Source organism: Anolis sagrei, chromosome 4 (assembly GCF_037176765.1).
Source record: "Anolis sagrei isolate rAnoSag1 chromosome 4, rAnoSag1.mat, whole genome shotgun sequence".
Lineage (NCBI taxonomy): Eukaryota > Metazoa > Chordata > Lepidosauria > Squamata > Dactyloidae > Anolis > Anolis sagrei.
Genome location: NC_090024.1, coordinates 31,162,664 through 31,179,909, shown reverse-complemented (window position 1 = coordinate 31,179,909; position 17,246 = coordinate 31,162,664). Strand labels below are relative to the sequence as shown.

The following is a 17,246-nucleotide window of genomic DNA, read 5'->3' as shown; positions in this document are numbered from 1 at the left end:
TTCTCTGTAGTCCCAGGCAGACATCAGAATAGTCATTTTAATCCCTTCAATGGGATCATCATATGCAACTGCTGGGCTCTATGCAGCTTGGTGTTCCAGTATTTTTGTCGGCTATGTTACCATAGGAAAACACCAATATGTTTCACATTCTGTTTATGACAACCCGTTATTATTATTATTATTATTATTATTATTATTATTATTATTGGACAAATTTTGATGTAGAAAGTTCCTGGCTTTTTCTTGGAACCTTGGAAAGCTGCTGTCAGTCATAATCAACAATATTAGGCTAGAGGCACCATGATCTGACTTGCTAAAAGGCAGTTTCCAGCCTTCAAAATATTGTGGGAAAGATATATGCAGATCATATAAATCAGTGATTCCTAACCTTTTTTGACCAGGTACCACTCTGACCATTCTCCAACATTAGTACCAAAGTTTTTGGTCAACTTTAGATTTGGTTTGGTTATTTGGGGTGCTGATTCAGAAATTTGCATTGGATATACCATATCAATTTTATTGTTGTCATCTGCCCTCCCACAGAAAACCATATTTAATAAGCCTCAGCACTAAAAGAGAGTTTTGTGAGATCAGTTGCTCTCATTGCAATGGTATAGTAATGGTTAGGCTGCGGACCATATTTTAGTTTTTGTGGACCACTGGTGATCCATGGACCACAGGTTAGGAACCACTGATATAAATCAATAAGGAAACTGGCAGGAGATGATAGTCATGAATCCTAACAAATATGGCCAGGGTATGAACTAACACCCAGAATCCTTTGCAATGTGACAGACTAACAGAAGTCCAAAAACCACTGATACAAGTGGCTTCCTAATATAAGTGGCCAAGTTGGCTGAGAGATTCTGGAAGCTGAAATCCAAAAACTTCTGAAGTCTCACACTATGTTAATTGCAGTACATGATTGCGTGACACTTCAATTAATCACACATAGCTTCTTTGAAAAACAGAGTGTGAGCTGAGATCACAATTTGGCAGTGACAAGTCAGAGCCTATACGTGAACAGTCACCAAATTTGTCTGAAAGTTGATTGTCAGAGTCCATTGTAAATGGCAAGGAATGGCTCCCAAAGGGATGCATGAAATCCAAGAAGTACTGCTACTTGGCAACCTCCAATTGTTTCTATATGGTTATGTTCCCTGTTGCCTATGAACATCTGCAGTAGACATGGGAAAACTTCATGCAAAACAATGCCTCAGCATAAAGAATGCTGATGTTGGCTGTGGGTCTTATAATATATTTTGCAGAGGCAGAGGGCAGTTGCTCTTGTCTAGCTTGAATGTGCCCCTTATGGCTTACTGATAATAGTTTCTGGAAAGACTGAAGAATGCTTCTTTATTTTGGCCATTTTTTTTTCTGGATGGAAGAAAATCAATTTGCAATTATTTATGTTGAATTGAAGGAAATCCCAGCCTTTTGTCTGCAATATGTGTGAGAAAAGAAGATATGCCAAAACCACATTTATCATCTGAGAGAAATCAGCTTCCAAAATTAGGTTCTAAGTTTCATGAAAGCATACTACTCTGTACGTTTACTGCATTCACAGAAACTATTTTCCTTAATGTATATGGGACTCCAGTTTAACTAGATGATGGATGATGATGAAAGTATAAAAAATACCATCCTAAAAAAGGAAGTTTAAGCCCATATACACATGTATGCTGGAATTCCATCAGTTAATCTCAACTACAGTGGACCCACTGAATTATTTTCTTCCAAAACAGCCTCAGTTAAGGATAGTGTGTCTCATCTGAGTGAATGCCTGAAAGGGGTAATGGGCTGGATGAAGTAAAACAATTTGAAACTGAATCCAGACAAAACAGAGGTACTAAATGGTCATCAAGCATCCTAATCTAGGGATGGAGGTATCTCAACCAGTTCTGGATGGGGTTACACTACCCTAAAAGACTGTGTCGGAGCTTGGAAATGCTCCTGGATCCATCTCTCCAAATGACAGCCCAGGTAGAAGTGAGGTCAGGAGTGGCTGATACACCAGCTGCACTCCTTCTTAGATTTGGAGGACCTAAAGATGATTGTGCACGTGTTGATAACCTCAAGGTTGGACTTCTGCAATGCGCTTTACATAGGGCTACCTTTGTACTAAGTTCAGAAATTCTGGTTGATTCAAAATATGGCAGGCAGATTTGTTACAGGAACATCCAAAAGTGAACATATTACATCCATACTAAAATTACTCCACTGGCTGCCAATTAGTTTCCAAGCGAAGTACAAAGTTATGGTTTTGATCTTTGAAGTCCTACATGGTTTGGGCAAAGGTTACCTACAGGATCGCCTTCTCCAATACAATTCGCACTGAACATTGATGTTCTCTGAGAGGCATCTGCTGCAACCAGCCAGAACCTGACTGGCGACTGTCACCCAGAGGACCTTTTCATCAGCTGCCCCAAGACCTGCTGGAAGAGCTCCAATGGCTAAATTTGCTATCGGAATTTAAAACACATTTGAAACCCTAGCTCTTCCAGCAGGTCTACTCAGCCAATCTAATCACAAATTTTAAACTTGAATAAAGATTAAACTTGTTGAACCTTTATTCTGTGTATTTTAATATGTATATTGTAGAAATATGTTTTAATATGTGTATTTTATAAAATATTTTACATGATTAGTAGTGTTTTTAGCAATGTTGTAACTCACCTCAAGCCATTATTATTATTATTATTATTATTATTATTATTATTATTATTTCTTGAATGGTCAACATAATACATTCAGCTCATTCAATGGCTCTTGTCTAGTGAAGGCTAAAAAGAGGATTAAGGCCACAAGTAAAGGTAAAGGTTTCCCCTTGACATTAAGTCTAGTCCTGTCCAACTCTGGGGGGTGGTGCTCATCTCCATTTCTAAGTCAAGGAGTCAGTGTTGTCCACAGATGCCTCTATGGTCATGTGGCCGGCATGACTGCATAGAGCGTTGTTACTTTCCCACTGAAGCGGTACTGAAGCGGTACCTATTCATCTACTCATGTTTGCATGTTTTTGATCTGCTAGGTTGGCAGAAATTAAGGCCATAGCAATGCACAATATTTAGGAAAAATTATTTCTTTTACTACAGCTCCCAGAAATCATGCAGTCAATAGCCATGCTGGCTTCAGGATTCCACAGTAGTCGAAAAAGTAAACTTTCCAAGAAAACAGGGAGGTTGCAAATAGAATGCATTTCCTTTCCACATACTTATGCCATAAACATCTTTTCTGTGAACAGGTATTACTTATACAGAGTGATTTAACAATATGAATCTGATCCAATTAAATCTATTTTAATATGAATGATAAAACAAATTGCATCCTATTTTATAATGGTACACAAACAAGTCTGAGTAGATATCATCTCCCTGAGATTTGTTTTCTTTTGTGTGAGTCATGAAAAAATGCCTCTTTCAAGATGGCAGTGCCATCCACAGTGGGTTAAAGTGCTGAGCTGCTGGACTTGCTGACCACAAGGTCTCAGGTTGAATCTGGGGAGCAGCCTGAGCTCCCGCTGTTAGCCCCAGCTTCTGCCAACCTAGCAGTTTGAAAACATGAAAATGTGAGTAGATCAATAGGTACCGCTCTGGTGGGAAAGTAACAGCACTCCATGAAGTCATGCTGACCACAGGACCTTGGAGGTGTCTACGGACAACACTGGCTTAGAAATGGAAATGAACACTAACCCCCAGAGACAGAGACGACTGGACTTAGTGTCAGGGGGAAAACCTTTACCTTTAACCTGAAACACAGAATTGTATCTAATAGAAGATTTTTGAACTGTTAGCATATGATGCTTTGTGGAATGCAAATGAATAATACTAATATCACAAAGAGGAGGAGGAGGAATGACAATTAAGAAATCATTCTTACCATTGCGACATAGTTCAGATCAACATTTAAGTATGGCGGTGGTGGTGGCAATAGCGGACGACTGGGATCTTTAGAAAGAGGAATTTCTGGTTTTGTTGGCCTTGTAACATCATAAATGGGATTCCGAGGTTTCTGTTCATATAACAACTTTTTCAGCTGGTTTTCTATCCTTCCTGGAGCATCACTCGCGACTTCAAAAATTCCAAAATCGGGATTATATTTAATCGTCTCTGCAAAGGTCTATAATGACAATATTTAAATATTTTTTAAAAATCAATACCAATATTAAAAAGAAATCAACAGGCTGCAATAGAACTACCATGTATTTTCTCAATTGCTTGGTGTATCAGAATTCTACTTGTATTGAGACTCACTACTTTAAGGAGTTTCTCCATTTATTTATTTCATGTCAGGAGCAACTTGAGAAACTGCAAGTCACCTCTGGTGTGAGAGAATTGGCCATCTGCAAGGATGTTGCCCAGGGGATTCTTTTTGTTTTGTCGTGTCAGGAGTAACTTGATAAACTGCAAGTCACTTCTGGTGTGAGGGAATTGGCCATCTGCAGGACGATGCCCGGATGTTTTGATGTTTTTACCATCCTTGTGGGAGACTTCTCTCATGTTCCCACATGAGGAGCTGGAGCTGATAGAGGGAGCTCATCTGCACTCTCTCTGGGTTTGAATCTGCAACCTATAGATCTTCGGTCCTGCCGGTACAGGGGTTTAACCCACTGCACCACCGGGGGCTCTGCCCAGGGGATGCCCAGATGTTTTACCATCTTTTGGGAGTCTTCTCTCATATCCCCACATGAGAAGCTGGAGCTGACAGACATGAGCTCACCTTCCTCCCCGGATTCGAACCGCTGACCTTTCAATGAGCAGTCCTGCTGGCACAAGGGTTTAACCCAGGGGTCCTCAAACTTTTTAAACAGAGGACCAGGTCACAGTCCTTCAAACTGTTGGAGGGTCGTATTATAATTTTTTTTAAAAAAAAAAGATTGAATTCCTATGTACACAGCACATATCTTATTTGTAAAGGGAAAAAACACTTTAAAATGATACAATAATTAAAATGAACAATTTTAACAAATATAAACTTATTAGTATTTCAATGGGAAGTGTGGGCCTGCTTTTGGCTGATGAGATAGGATTGTTGTTGTTGTTGTGTGCTTTCAAGTCATTTCAGACTTAGGTTGACCTTGAGCGAGGGCCGGGTAAATTACCTTGGAGGGCCATATCCGGTCCCAGGGCCTTAGTTTGAGGACCCCTGGTTTAACACATTGCACCACTGGGGGGGGGGAGGGGGTTGTTGTCCTAAATGATTGACTTATCATTCAAAATATCACTAGATCTTTGTCAAACCAGATGGGCTCGGTAGGCCTGGTGTCAATGTGTTGGAGGTGGCCAGGCCTGGGAACAAAAGTTAGGTCTTCTTGTAGTAGAATGTTTAGCTCGTCAAAAGCTCTAAGAGTAGATTCCATTGGTCGATCCAAGAGAATTACTGATCTTAGACATGATTCTGGTTTTGATTTAAATCTGGCCGTAAGTTGAGCCTGGGCGTCATTTGACCATTTGGCTCCCTGTGGTCCCCATTGAATGACTGACAGCAACCTGGAAACATTCTTGATTATCACTGCTTAGTCCCTACACTATTTTCTACAGATTCACACATACAAACAGTTCTCACACCTCTCCAAATTATACTTTTGTTCCTAATTTTTCATCACTTCTAGCTTAAAACAACTGCATTAGATCAACTACCATCAACTAAAGTTGTGTTAGAGCAGGCCTGGGAAAACTTTGGCCCTCCTGGGGTTTTTGACTTCAACTCCCACAATTCCTAACAGCCTCAGGCCCCTTCCTTTTCCCCCTCAGCCGCTTAAGCTTAATCGGCTGAGGGGGAAAAGGAAGGGGCCTGAGGCTGTTAGGAATTGTGGGAGTTGAAGTCAAAAACCCCAGGAGGGCCAAAGTTTGCCCATGCCTGTGTTAGAGAATACCAATAAGTTAGAAATCAATGCTAGGTTGTTGTTGAATCTTGAATCTTGACCTTTGTTGAATCTTGACCTTTTACATGCTTATTACATGTAATTACATGTACTACATCCTTTCCCAGCTTATTTGTGTAACATCCATTAAGAAGACATACACTCCCTCCTAGCCTAGGATAATAAATGATCCAGAACTTTTTTTTTTCCAAACTAACATTCTTATGTTTTATGTATACGTAACTTAGACCTTTTCAACTTCAACCCTGCCTACCCACAAAAAGAAATCATAATCATGCTCTGCCTTAGCAATGCATTAATGCACATTTTTAGTTTGGAATTTCATGGTTTTTTAAAATTTGAATACCTATTCTAAAAGAAATAATAAATGCCTCATTCCAAAGTGTTGATTCCTTGCTAACTTATGTGAACATGCAAATGAGACACGTAGTTCTACAATCTGGAACTATTTGAATAGACACCCGATAATTCTAGTTGCATGATATTTACATAGAAAACTAACCAAGGATAACATTAATTAATCACTCATATCTATTTTTAATTCAGCCTCTAGCAATGGAGTCCAAGGACCCATTTTCCAACATGCATTCCAATTAGCCAAATTGAAAACATCTGGCTCCTTTAATGTAGTAAAACATATGCCAATAACAATGTTTAAAATATAAATCATATTGTCATTTTGGATGCTTGACCACCAATCATTTACAAGGTATATACAGGAATGGAATGAAAGAACCAATTGCCTTCATTAGTGTATTTAGCGCCAAAGTTAATCAAAGGCACATGCCGCTATCCAATAATGGGCTTCATTTTTTCTGAACTGAGCCCCACACATTCAAAGGAGTCCCGTGCAGAGCTTGGCAAAGTTCCTTTTTGAATTACAGCACACAAGATCCCCTAGGTAACATGGCCAGGGGCCATGGGATTGCTCTTTGGTAGAGGGATACATCTTATTGTTAGGCAATGGAGGGGTCAGAAATTCTTATCTATTGCAACTCCCAGAGATATACTATAGAATTATAGAGTGTGAGGAGACCTCATGGGCCATCCAGTCCAACCCCCTGCAAAGAAGCAGGAAAATCACATTCAAAGCACCCCCGACAGATGGCCATCCAGCCTCTGGTTAAAAGCCTCCAAAGAAGGAGCCTCCACCACATTCTGGGGCAGAGAGTTCCACTGCTGAACAGCTCTCACAATTAAGAAGTTCTTCCTCATGTTCAGGTGGAATCTCCTTTCCTGCAGTCTGAAGCCATTGTTCTGCATCCTAGTCTCCAGGGCATCAGAAAACAAGCTTGCTCCCTCCTCCCTATGACTTCCTGTCACATATTTATACATGGCCATCATGCCTCCTCTCAACCTTCTCTTTTGCAGGCTAAACATGCCCAGCTCTTTAAGTCGCTCCTCATAGGGCTTATTTGTCATAAATATAAAAAAATTAACTGGGTATTTTTAATTACAAAAATGTGAGTCAAGTACTGAAAGAGTTAGTAGGCTGAAACCTGTTAGAGTCAGTGGGCCAAAGCTAGTGTCGTCCTGAGGAGAATGAGGTATTATTATTATTATTATTATTATTATTATTATTATTATCTTTATTTGTACCCCGCTAACATCTCCCAAAGGACTACATGCGGCTTACAAAGGCCAAGGCCTTTGTAAAATAACAGCACAACAATACACACAGCATTATAAAGCAAACCTCTGTGTGAGAGAAGCTTCGTGTGAGAAAGCTCCAGTGTTTGTGTAAAGCTACTATGTGTTTGTTTTTGTTTTGTTTTTGTGTTATGGAAACCTTGTTGTAAACAGTGCAAGCATGTTATTTTATTACAAAGAAAAGCCTCCTATGGAAGAAATAACATTGGTCTGTGTGTTTTTGTATTTTTTTTTATCACTTTGGGCTACTGGTGCTTAGTCTCGCCGCTGATAAGTTACTCTGCTGAGCATTTATGAAGAGGGTCTTTTGTTAATAAGCCCACTTGCCCAGCATTGTTCTCCAGACCCTTGAACATTTTAATCACTCTCCTCTGGATACATTCCAGCTTGTCAACATCTCCCTTAAATTGCACTGCCCAGAATTAGTTGCATCTATGCTCACCCATTTTTGAGTATTGATTGGTTGCATCCACAAAGTCTGCCAAATTATAGATTCATTTTAGCAGAAGATGTCTAATTCTAGAGTCAATGTACGCTACAAGCCACCTTTTCCTACCTAGCACATGCTTCTCTGGGTGAAATGACATTGTGCTCCATGCAGCTCTTTCATAAGCTCTTGCCTATATACTATGCTTGTACCTGGGTTGCGTTTCTAGGCAACAGCTGCATAAGCATAACAAAGATAAAAAGCCAAAGTGTAATGATGTTTTAACAGGGGCGTCACATTCTTACTGAATAAGTTGTGTGATGAGCTGCAGCAGAGTAAATCTGGAAATATAAAAGGTTCACATTAACCGTATTAATGTTGAGGAGAGGAAGGTCTCCTGAGAAAATCAAATTATGATGAGGTCAGGATTTCTCAACAGCTACTTTCCATTTCAGTGCTTTGACATGCCTTGCAGCATTGTTCTCTCAACCTAGAAATCCACACTGGGGTTTCCGGCATGACATAATTCTTTACACAGTCAAATTTGTTTCAGTGGACTGTTTTCCAGGAGACTTCCACGGGCAACTGCATGTGCTTGCGTTCTGCAAATGCAACTCAGGATTTGCAATGGAGAGGATTGGGCAACTAACATATTTGTCCTATATTAAGAATACAGATGTGATGTTACTGTCTTACACAGTTTTATGTCAAGTTTGTTGTTAGCTGCCTTAAGTCCCTATATCGGGAGTAAGTCGGGATACAAATAAATAAAGATCCTTTATCTTGATATACACATTAAGCATTTGCTGAAGAATTAAAATCACATACTTACCGGGAGACTCAAAAATTCATTGAAGAAGTCCACAAGTATGTCATCAGTAGCTAAATAATCTTCCTGTGGGGACAGGAAAAGCACAAATATTTGCTGAGGGATGGAATAAGAATGGGTTACTTCTAAGAAAGGTAGCAATTTGCAGTATGCAACAATCTTTCCCTTCTCCCATATGTATATACAAAACTGTCATACCAGGTCATTTGTTGCTGGTGCTATGTGTCTTATGGTAACACTATCACAGGGTTTTCTTGAAAAGGTTTATTCAGAGCAAATGCCTTTCCGAAGGTCATTCAGTGGATAGTCGTGGCTGAGTGGCAATCTGAACCCTGGTCTCCAAAGTCACCATCTAATGTTCAAATTATTACACTATACCACCTCTCATATTATGAGCACATTGCCCAAGATCATGAATGTACCGTATATACTCAAGTGTAAGCCGAGTTTTCAGCCTTTTTAGGGTGAAAAAGTTCCCCTCAGCTTATATTCGGGTGAGGGTCCTGGAAATTGCTTGGAAAGGCACCCAATATGCAGCAAGAGGAGGAGACAGGTGAGAGAGGAGGGATGGCTGCCTTTCTTTCATCAGTTTGAATAAGGAAAGAGGATACTTCACAGCTCTGCTCTTTCTCCCCAGCGTTTTTTCAGGCCACATTCTGATAGATGTAAACATTTTAAAATCAGCAATAAAATTTACACACCCATTGTAACCACCTAAATAAGCAGATCCACTCCTTTTTGAAATTGACCAATAGCTCCTGCATTTCCCAACCTAGGTTTATACTCGAGTCAATAAATTTTCCCAATTTTTTTGTGTGGTAAAACTAGGTGCTCAGCTTATATTCGGGTTGACTTATATTTGGGTCTATATGGTAGTACCCAACATAACTCATAACACTGTATATTATTACATACATCTATACATCCTACAACATTTTGGGTTGTTTAGCTTGGTGAGTTAAGGGAGACATGATAGATTTTTTAAAGTAATATATGCTGTCTAGAAAATTTGATATTTCCCTCTCATATAAGACTAGAACCAAAGATCATCTGATGAAGCTGAATGATAGAAAACAGATAGCAGAGAAAAAAGAAGTACTTCTTCAAACAGTGCAGAAATCGTAGAATCCTCTCCCATAAGATAAAGTGAAAGACTCTCTGCGGTTTGGTTTAATGGCTCAGGCTAGTTGTCGATAAAGTCCAACAACAACTGAAAAGCTACAAGTACTTACACCTGGTTTACAATTTAAGGGCTTCTAGAAAATCATTCACCTGAAAGTAAGTTGAAAAAGTTGGAAAAAATCTTGAACCATAGTGGCAATGGGAGTAAGAACCTCAGTCTGAGATACTGTTCAACTAACTCAGGCATAGGCAAACTTTGGCCCTCCAGGTATTTTGGACATCAACTCCTACAAGTAGGCTGTTAGGAATTGTGGGAGTTCAAATCCAAAACACCTGGAGGGCCGAAGTTTGCCCATGCCTGATCTAACTAATTTGAATACTTTTTTTTTGTTTCTTTGCGCAGTAACTTCAGATTCATCTAAGAATTCCTCTCTTCTGTTTAGGCCAAATACACCAAGATTTATGACCAAGGTCTCTGACCCATGCACACAAACACAAAGTCCTGCTGAGTTCTGGCAGTGGCTACAGGGAGCAATGTCAATTGCCTGGAACTGAAGCAAAATGTACCAACCCATTTATCAATGAAGGAGGTGAAATATATATTCATAAATTATTTTAGTTTTCTGCCTGAAACCTGAGTCTCAGCCAGCAGTCAACACGGGATTGAAAATGGTGTTTATACACTATCCTCTACCAAATGCAGGAGGGACACAAATAATGGACATGCATTTTCATGAGAGACTTGCCCATCCCCATTCCTCAGTTATACAACTGAGGCTTGTAGTGATATAGGTGTAAGAAGACTCCTACTCATATTAAAAAAACTCTAAAATCAGGACAGTAAATAAAGAACAACACTCAGAAAACAGGGAAATCCCATACAGGAAACAATCAGGGCAAGTTAACACCTCCCAACAAAGGATTCCTCCAGACAGGAAGCAGCCAGGCTTTGAAATTGCAAGGCTATTCAATGCTAATCAAGATGGCCAACTGCAACATTCACACTTGCCGCAAACAGACAAGAGTTCTTTCTCCCACCCTGGATATTCCACCAATATATAAACCCAACTTGCCTAGTTTCCAACATACCTCACAACCTCTGAGGATGCCTGCCATAGATGCAGGTGTAACATCAGGAGAGATTGCTTCTGAAACATTGCCATATAGCCCAGAAACTTCACAGCAACTCAGACTTCTATGATATTGTGTGTTTTAAAAAAACAGTATAATAAAGCATTGTTAATGAAACACTGACCGTTTACCGGTATATGAAAGAAGAGTGATATAACGATGCTTTTGCAAACTGATTCCTTTTATTATAAATGCCCTTTTTAGTTGCAATTGCAACCTAAGCATTTTTCCTATGTGTTCAGTTACTTCAAAATATGATATTAAGGTTGTATAAACCAATACTGCATCTCCTAAGAGCAATTTTTAAAGGAATAACCATGTTAGTCTCTTGCAGCATAAAAATGAAGAGGAGAAAAAGAAATATAGTAGCACCTTTGAGATTAACTTGTTCAATGGCATCTACAAAAGCTCATGCTAAAATAAAACCAGCCTTAAAATGTACTGCTATATTCCTTGTTCCCTTCCTCCTTTTTATGCTTCTAAGAGTAATTAACTCTTAACTTTGCCGGCCACACAACCAGGAGGTGACAACGCAGTCTCCTTGGCTTGAAAATGGAGAAAGCATCTCCCCAGAGCCAGAGATGAGCACCTCCTCCAGAAGCCGGAAATGAAAGGAGAAGCCTCTGCCTTCATTTGTGTTTGTGTGTCTCATTGTGTATAATTGTAAAGGTATTGAATGTTTGCCTATATATGTAAATGTGGTTATCCACGCTGAGTCTCCTAGGGGAGAAGGGCGGAATATAAATAAAGTGTATTATTATTATTATTATTATTATTATTATTATTAAAATCTAACAACATCTTAGTAAAAAAACTTACGACTTCTAAAAATCTGGTGCAATCTACAACACTTAACTCCAACATAAATCTTGTTGAGATCAATGGGACAAATTCCTGAATAAATAGAAACAGGGTTACAAACTAAGTTTAAATTGGCATGCATAATATGAGAAGTGTATTGCAAGTATGGTCAGACTCTGCACAGTTTGGGAATCTTCGTTAATATTCTTTGATAGTTTTATTAATCTTAGTCTTCCTATTAATTTTCCATCTTCCTGGTATTTTCAATGTTGTCTAAGCTTAATTCTATATATGTGGTTACATAAATAGCCAGTATGCTATAGCCATTTTAGCAATGGAATAGGACTCTGAAAGATGAGGGTTCAAATCCCCACTCAGTCATGGAAACCCACTGGGTGATCTTAGGTGAGTCGCCTAAGGGCTGAGAGGAGCGGTATACAAATAAAGTAAAATAAATAAATAAATAAATCTTTGCCAAGTCATACTCTCTCAGCTTCAGAGGATGACTGGTCAACTGAATAATTCCTGCCAAGAAAGCCCCATGATAGATTAAACTTAAGGTGGTTGTAAGTCAAAAAATGACTTGAAAACACAATACAACAACAAAGCTGCATTAATCCTTTTTCCAGGTAAAGATGCATAGAATCATCCTGTAAGTTAATATAAATTATAGCACATTAAAATATATTGATATTGATTTGTTTCTTATTCATGTAATGTATTATTGTATATATTAACTCTGTGGCAACAGGCAAAATAGTCACATTTATATTTTCACCAACTATTTGTTTTTTATTGAGATAGAAACAAGAAAAAATAGCTTACTTACAAACTCATCCTCTTTTATACTTGGGGGCACTGAAACACATAGAAGAATACAATGAAATAGTGAAAGTCAATCAACCAAAGCATTTATAGTTATTTTATAAGTGATTTGTGTTTTCTAACACCATAAAATGGATCATAAGCCATAATCATAAATGGGTTGCTGTGAGTTTTCCGGGCTGTATGGCCGTGCTCAAGAAGCATTCTCTCTTGACGTTTCGCCCACATCTATGGCAGAGGTTGTGAGGTCTGTTGGAACTTGGAAAATTGGGTTTGTATATTGGGTTTATATATCTGCGAAATATTTAGGGTGGGAGAAAGAACTCTTGTCTGTTTGAGGCAAGTGTGAATGTTGCAATTGGTCACCTTGATTAGCATTTGTGATTTTGACTTCTGTGGATTTGATTTTTCACAGATTTGATTAAAACATTCTCTCTAGGAAACTCTCAGTCTTCTAGTGTGATCCTATGGTCAACCTCTGGCAGATGTTGACTGTGTTGTTGTTCTGGAGAACTAGACTAAAGGTAAAACTTTTCCCTTGACATTAAGTCCAGTCGTGTCCGACTCTGGGGGTTGGTGCTCATCTCCATTTCTAAGCCAAAGAGCTGGTGTTGTCCGTAGACACCTCCAAGGTCATGTGGCCAACATGACTGCATGGGGAGCCATTACCTTCCCATCGGAGTGGTACCTATTGATCTACTCACATTTGCATGTTTTTGAACTGCTAGGTTGGCAGAAGCTGGGGCTAACAGCAGGAGCTCACACTGCTCCCTGGATTCGAACCTGCGACCTTTCGGTCAGCAAGTTCAGCAGCCCAGCGGTTTAACCCACTACACTACCGGGCACTCCATTAGACTAAAATATAACCTTTTTTTAATGTATGGGTTTTCAGTTTGGTGCGGGTGCTGTGCCCCTAATCCTAGTGAAAGTGGAGAGCTAACCGTATAAGTGTGTGGAAGGAGAGAACATTAAAATAGATTTAAATACCCTATGTGCCTTGCCAGAAAACTGAACTGCTCGAATTGCTGTTTTCCCTTGCCTATAGTATAAATGAAAACCTTCTATTGTCAGAATATATATTCAGCTAATGACTGTTTTCACAGCTGAAACTTAACAGCACAATCCCATCCATTTCCATTCAAAAACAAATCCCATTAAGATAAGTGGCTGAAAAATTGCTGTTCAAAAGGCATTTCATGACTAGAGTAGATACGGTTATTCTCCAAATGTTTTGGGACCTTTATTCCCATCAGCTCTAACCTTCATGACCTGTGGTGAGGGGTCAAAGGAGTTGGAATTCAACATTAGGAGGGTTATTTGCAATTCATATTGTTTGTCTCATGTGCAACATCTGACAATAGAGGATGAAATGCAGGACTGAGCACATTTTGCTACCTGATTATGAGCATGTGGCCAGTCAATTTATTTTGGCACCAGAGGCAGGAAATAAATGCATTTTCTCTCCTTAATAGCAAAATTACAGTAACATTGTACTGCATGACCTAACATTAAGCTCACCGTTTATGGATGGCTAGAACTGGCCCAACCATTTGGAGACCATGAGGGCACCTCTGTTGTTTATTTATGAACGTAGGATAGTTTTATATTCCATCTGATGGGCTTTGTGTTCTTTAACTTGGAGTGCATCTACATCAAGCATAAGCAAACTTCAGCCCTCCAGGTGTTTTGGGATTCAACTCCCACAATTCCTGACAGCTGTAGACTGTTAGGAATTGTGGGAGTTGTAGTCCAAAACATCTGGAGGGCCCAAGTCTGCCCATGTCTGATCTAGAATTAATGCAAGTTGCCATCCCTTTAATTGCCATGGCTCAACACTATGGAATCCTGGGATCTGTAGTTTGGTGAGGCATTTGCATTCTTTGCCAGAGAAGGCTACAGAACATGCAAAGCTACAACTCCCATTATTTCACAGCATTGAGCCATGGTGTCAAACTGCATTAATTCTACAGCACAGATGCACTCTCAAGCTGTGTGAAGCAGTGAAAAATGCTGTCCCATTCCCAGTGCTGAAGTTGGGTTCAGCTCCCATTTAAGAACTGGGAAAATAACCCTCTTGCCCTTCAACTTCAGACAGCACAATGTGTTGGGCGACCAATACTAATGGCCTCGCTTTGCCAAAAGGAAGGACCAGAAAGCCCTGAAGAAATGGAAAAGAGGCAAGGAATGAATGTGAACAATTCCTAAGTATTGTTGTCCAAAACTGCTGTCAGGCTGACTTTGACTTATACTGACCCTATGAATAAGAGCCCTCCAAGAAACCCTGAAATATATTTATTTCATTTATAACCAGGCTTACGCTCAGTATGGGACCAAGACAGCCCTTGAAGGTATAGCAAAACTTGCGCCCTCCAGGTCTTTTGGACTTCAACTCCCACAATTCCTAACAGCCTCAGGCTCCTTTCTTTAAGCATGTAAAAGGTCAAAATTCAACAACTCTGATAGCATTGATTTCTAACTTCTTGGTATTCTCTAACACAGGTATGGGCAAACTTTGGTCCTCCAGATGTTTTGGACTTCAACTCCCACAATTCCTAACAGCCTGAGGCTGTTAGTAAATGTGGGAGTTGAAGTTCAAAACGCCTGGAGGGCCCAAGTTTGCCCATGCCTGGTCTACACTGTAGAATTAATGAGGTTTGGCACCATTTTCACTTCCATGGCTGAATGCTATGTACTCTGATGAAGCACCAGTTCTTTTTAGCACAGGGTATAGACCTTGTAAAGGAATGGTTCCCAACCCATGGGCCCTGGGCCGTGAGACCTAAAATAAGGTCTGCGAGAGGGAGATAAGGAAGGAAGGAAGGAAGGAAGGAAGGAAGGAAGGAAGGAAGGAAGGAAGGAAGGAAGGAAGGAGATGCTAATGTGTTGCCCTCGCTCTTGGCCTTGGGTGGCTTCCCAGGCAAGGGCGGAGAAGACTCAACCAGCAACAACAACTTTGGAGAGTCTCCCAAAGTTGTTGTTGTTTTTGTTGCTGTTGTTTTAAGCTCCCATTGCCACACAACAGTTGCAATGGGAAAGCAGCCCTTCATAAGACCCTGTTTAGTCCCCCAAAGTTGTTGTTGTTGTTGTTGTTCTTATTATTTGAAACACAACAAGATGAGTCCACAGCAAACACTCTGCTGGATGTTGTATTGGATCACATGTTGGACACTTCCCAAGTGTCTAGGACTGTGTGATGTATTGGCGAATAATGAGTGTGAGACCCAATAAACTTCCTAAGGGCTATAATAATAATAATAATAATAATAATAATAATAAATTATTAAATATGGTTTTCTGTGGGTGAGCAGATGGTGACTACTGGGTGGCATATGTTCTGTATTAGGAATTAGAGCTGATGTGGCCCATCCAATGCAATTTTCTGGAGTGTGAGACCCAATACACTCCCTAATGGCTTTAATAATAGTAATAATAATAATAATAATAATAATAATAATAATAATAGATTATTAAATATGGTTTTCTGTAGGTGAGCAGATGGTGACTACTGGGCGGCATATGTTCTGTATTAGAAACTAGAGCTGATGTGGCCCATCCAATGCAATTTTCTGAAGTGTGAGACCCAATACACTCCCTAACGGCTTTAATAATAGTAGTAGTAATAATAATAGTAATAATAATGATGATGATGATGATTAAATATGGTTTTCTGTAGGTGAGCAGATGGTGACTACAGGGTAGCATATGTTCTGTATTAGAAACTAGAGCTGATGTAGTCTATCCAATGCAATTTTCTAGAGTGTGAGACCCAATAAACTCCCTAAGGGCTTTAATAATAATAATAATAATAATAATAATAATAATAGATTATTAAATATGGTTTTCTGTGGGCAAGCAGATGGGGACTACTGGGTGGCATATGTTCTGTATTAGAAACTAGAGCTGATGTGGCCCATCCAATAAAATTTTCTGGAGTGTGAGACCCAAGAAACTTCCTAAGGGCTTTAATAATAATAATAATAATAATAATAATAATAGATGATTAAATATGGTTTTCTGTGGGCAAGCAGATGGTGGCTACTAGGTGGCATATGTTCTGTATTAGAAACTAGAGCTGATGTGGTCTATCCAATGCAATTTTCTGGAGTGTGAGACCCAAGAAACTCTAAGGGCTTTAAGAAGGGGAAGGAGAAGGGGAAGGGGAAGGAGAAGGAGAAGGAGAAGGGGAAGGGGACGGGGACGGGGACGGGGAAGGAGAAGGAGAAGGAGAAGGAGAAGGAGAAGGAGAAAGAGAAAGAGAAAGAGAAGGAGAATAGATTATTAAATATGGTTTTCTGTAGGCAAGCAGATGGTGGCTACTGGGTGGCATATGTTCTGTATTAGAAACTAGTGGTCTATCCAATGCAATTTTCTGAATCAGCACCCCAAATCACCAACCCTTTTGATGCTAATGTTGGAGAGTTGTCTCTGGTTGTAAAGTCGCAATTCCAAGGATTCCCTAGCACTAAGCCAAGGCGGTGAAAGTGGGCTTAACCCGCATGAGTTCTACAGTGTAGCTGTGGCTCCTCTGCGCCTGGGGTGCCTTCTTCCTACCTACCGGTGGTCAGCCTTTTCTCTCGCAT

The 17,246-nt window shown here is 39.7% G+C and overlaps 1 protein-coding gene across 1 annotated transcript in view; it reads right to left on the bottom strand.

Annotated features, from left to right (window-relative positions):
* The window catches only part of RGS22 (regulator of G protein signaling 22), a 97,509-nt gene extending 80,263 nt beyond the window's left edge, over positions 1 to 17,246 (bottom strand). The window contains exons 1-4 of the mRNA XM_067467014.1: positions 17,222 to 17,246; positions 12,671 to 12,699; positions 8,791 to 8,853; positions 3,877 to 4,116 (exon numbers count right to left, since the gene is read on the bottom strand). Coding sequence (XP_067323115.1) covers positions 3,877 to 4,116; positions 8,791 to 8,853; positions 12,671 to 12,699; positions 17,222 to 17,246 — 357 coding nt within the window. The remainder of the gene's footprint in view (positions 1 to 3,876; positions 4,117 to 8,790; positions 8,854 to 12,670; positions 12,700 to 17,221) is intronic.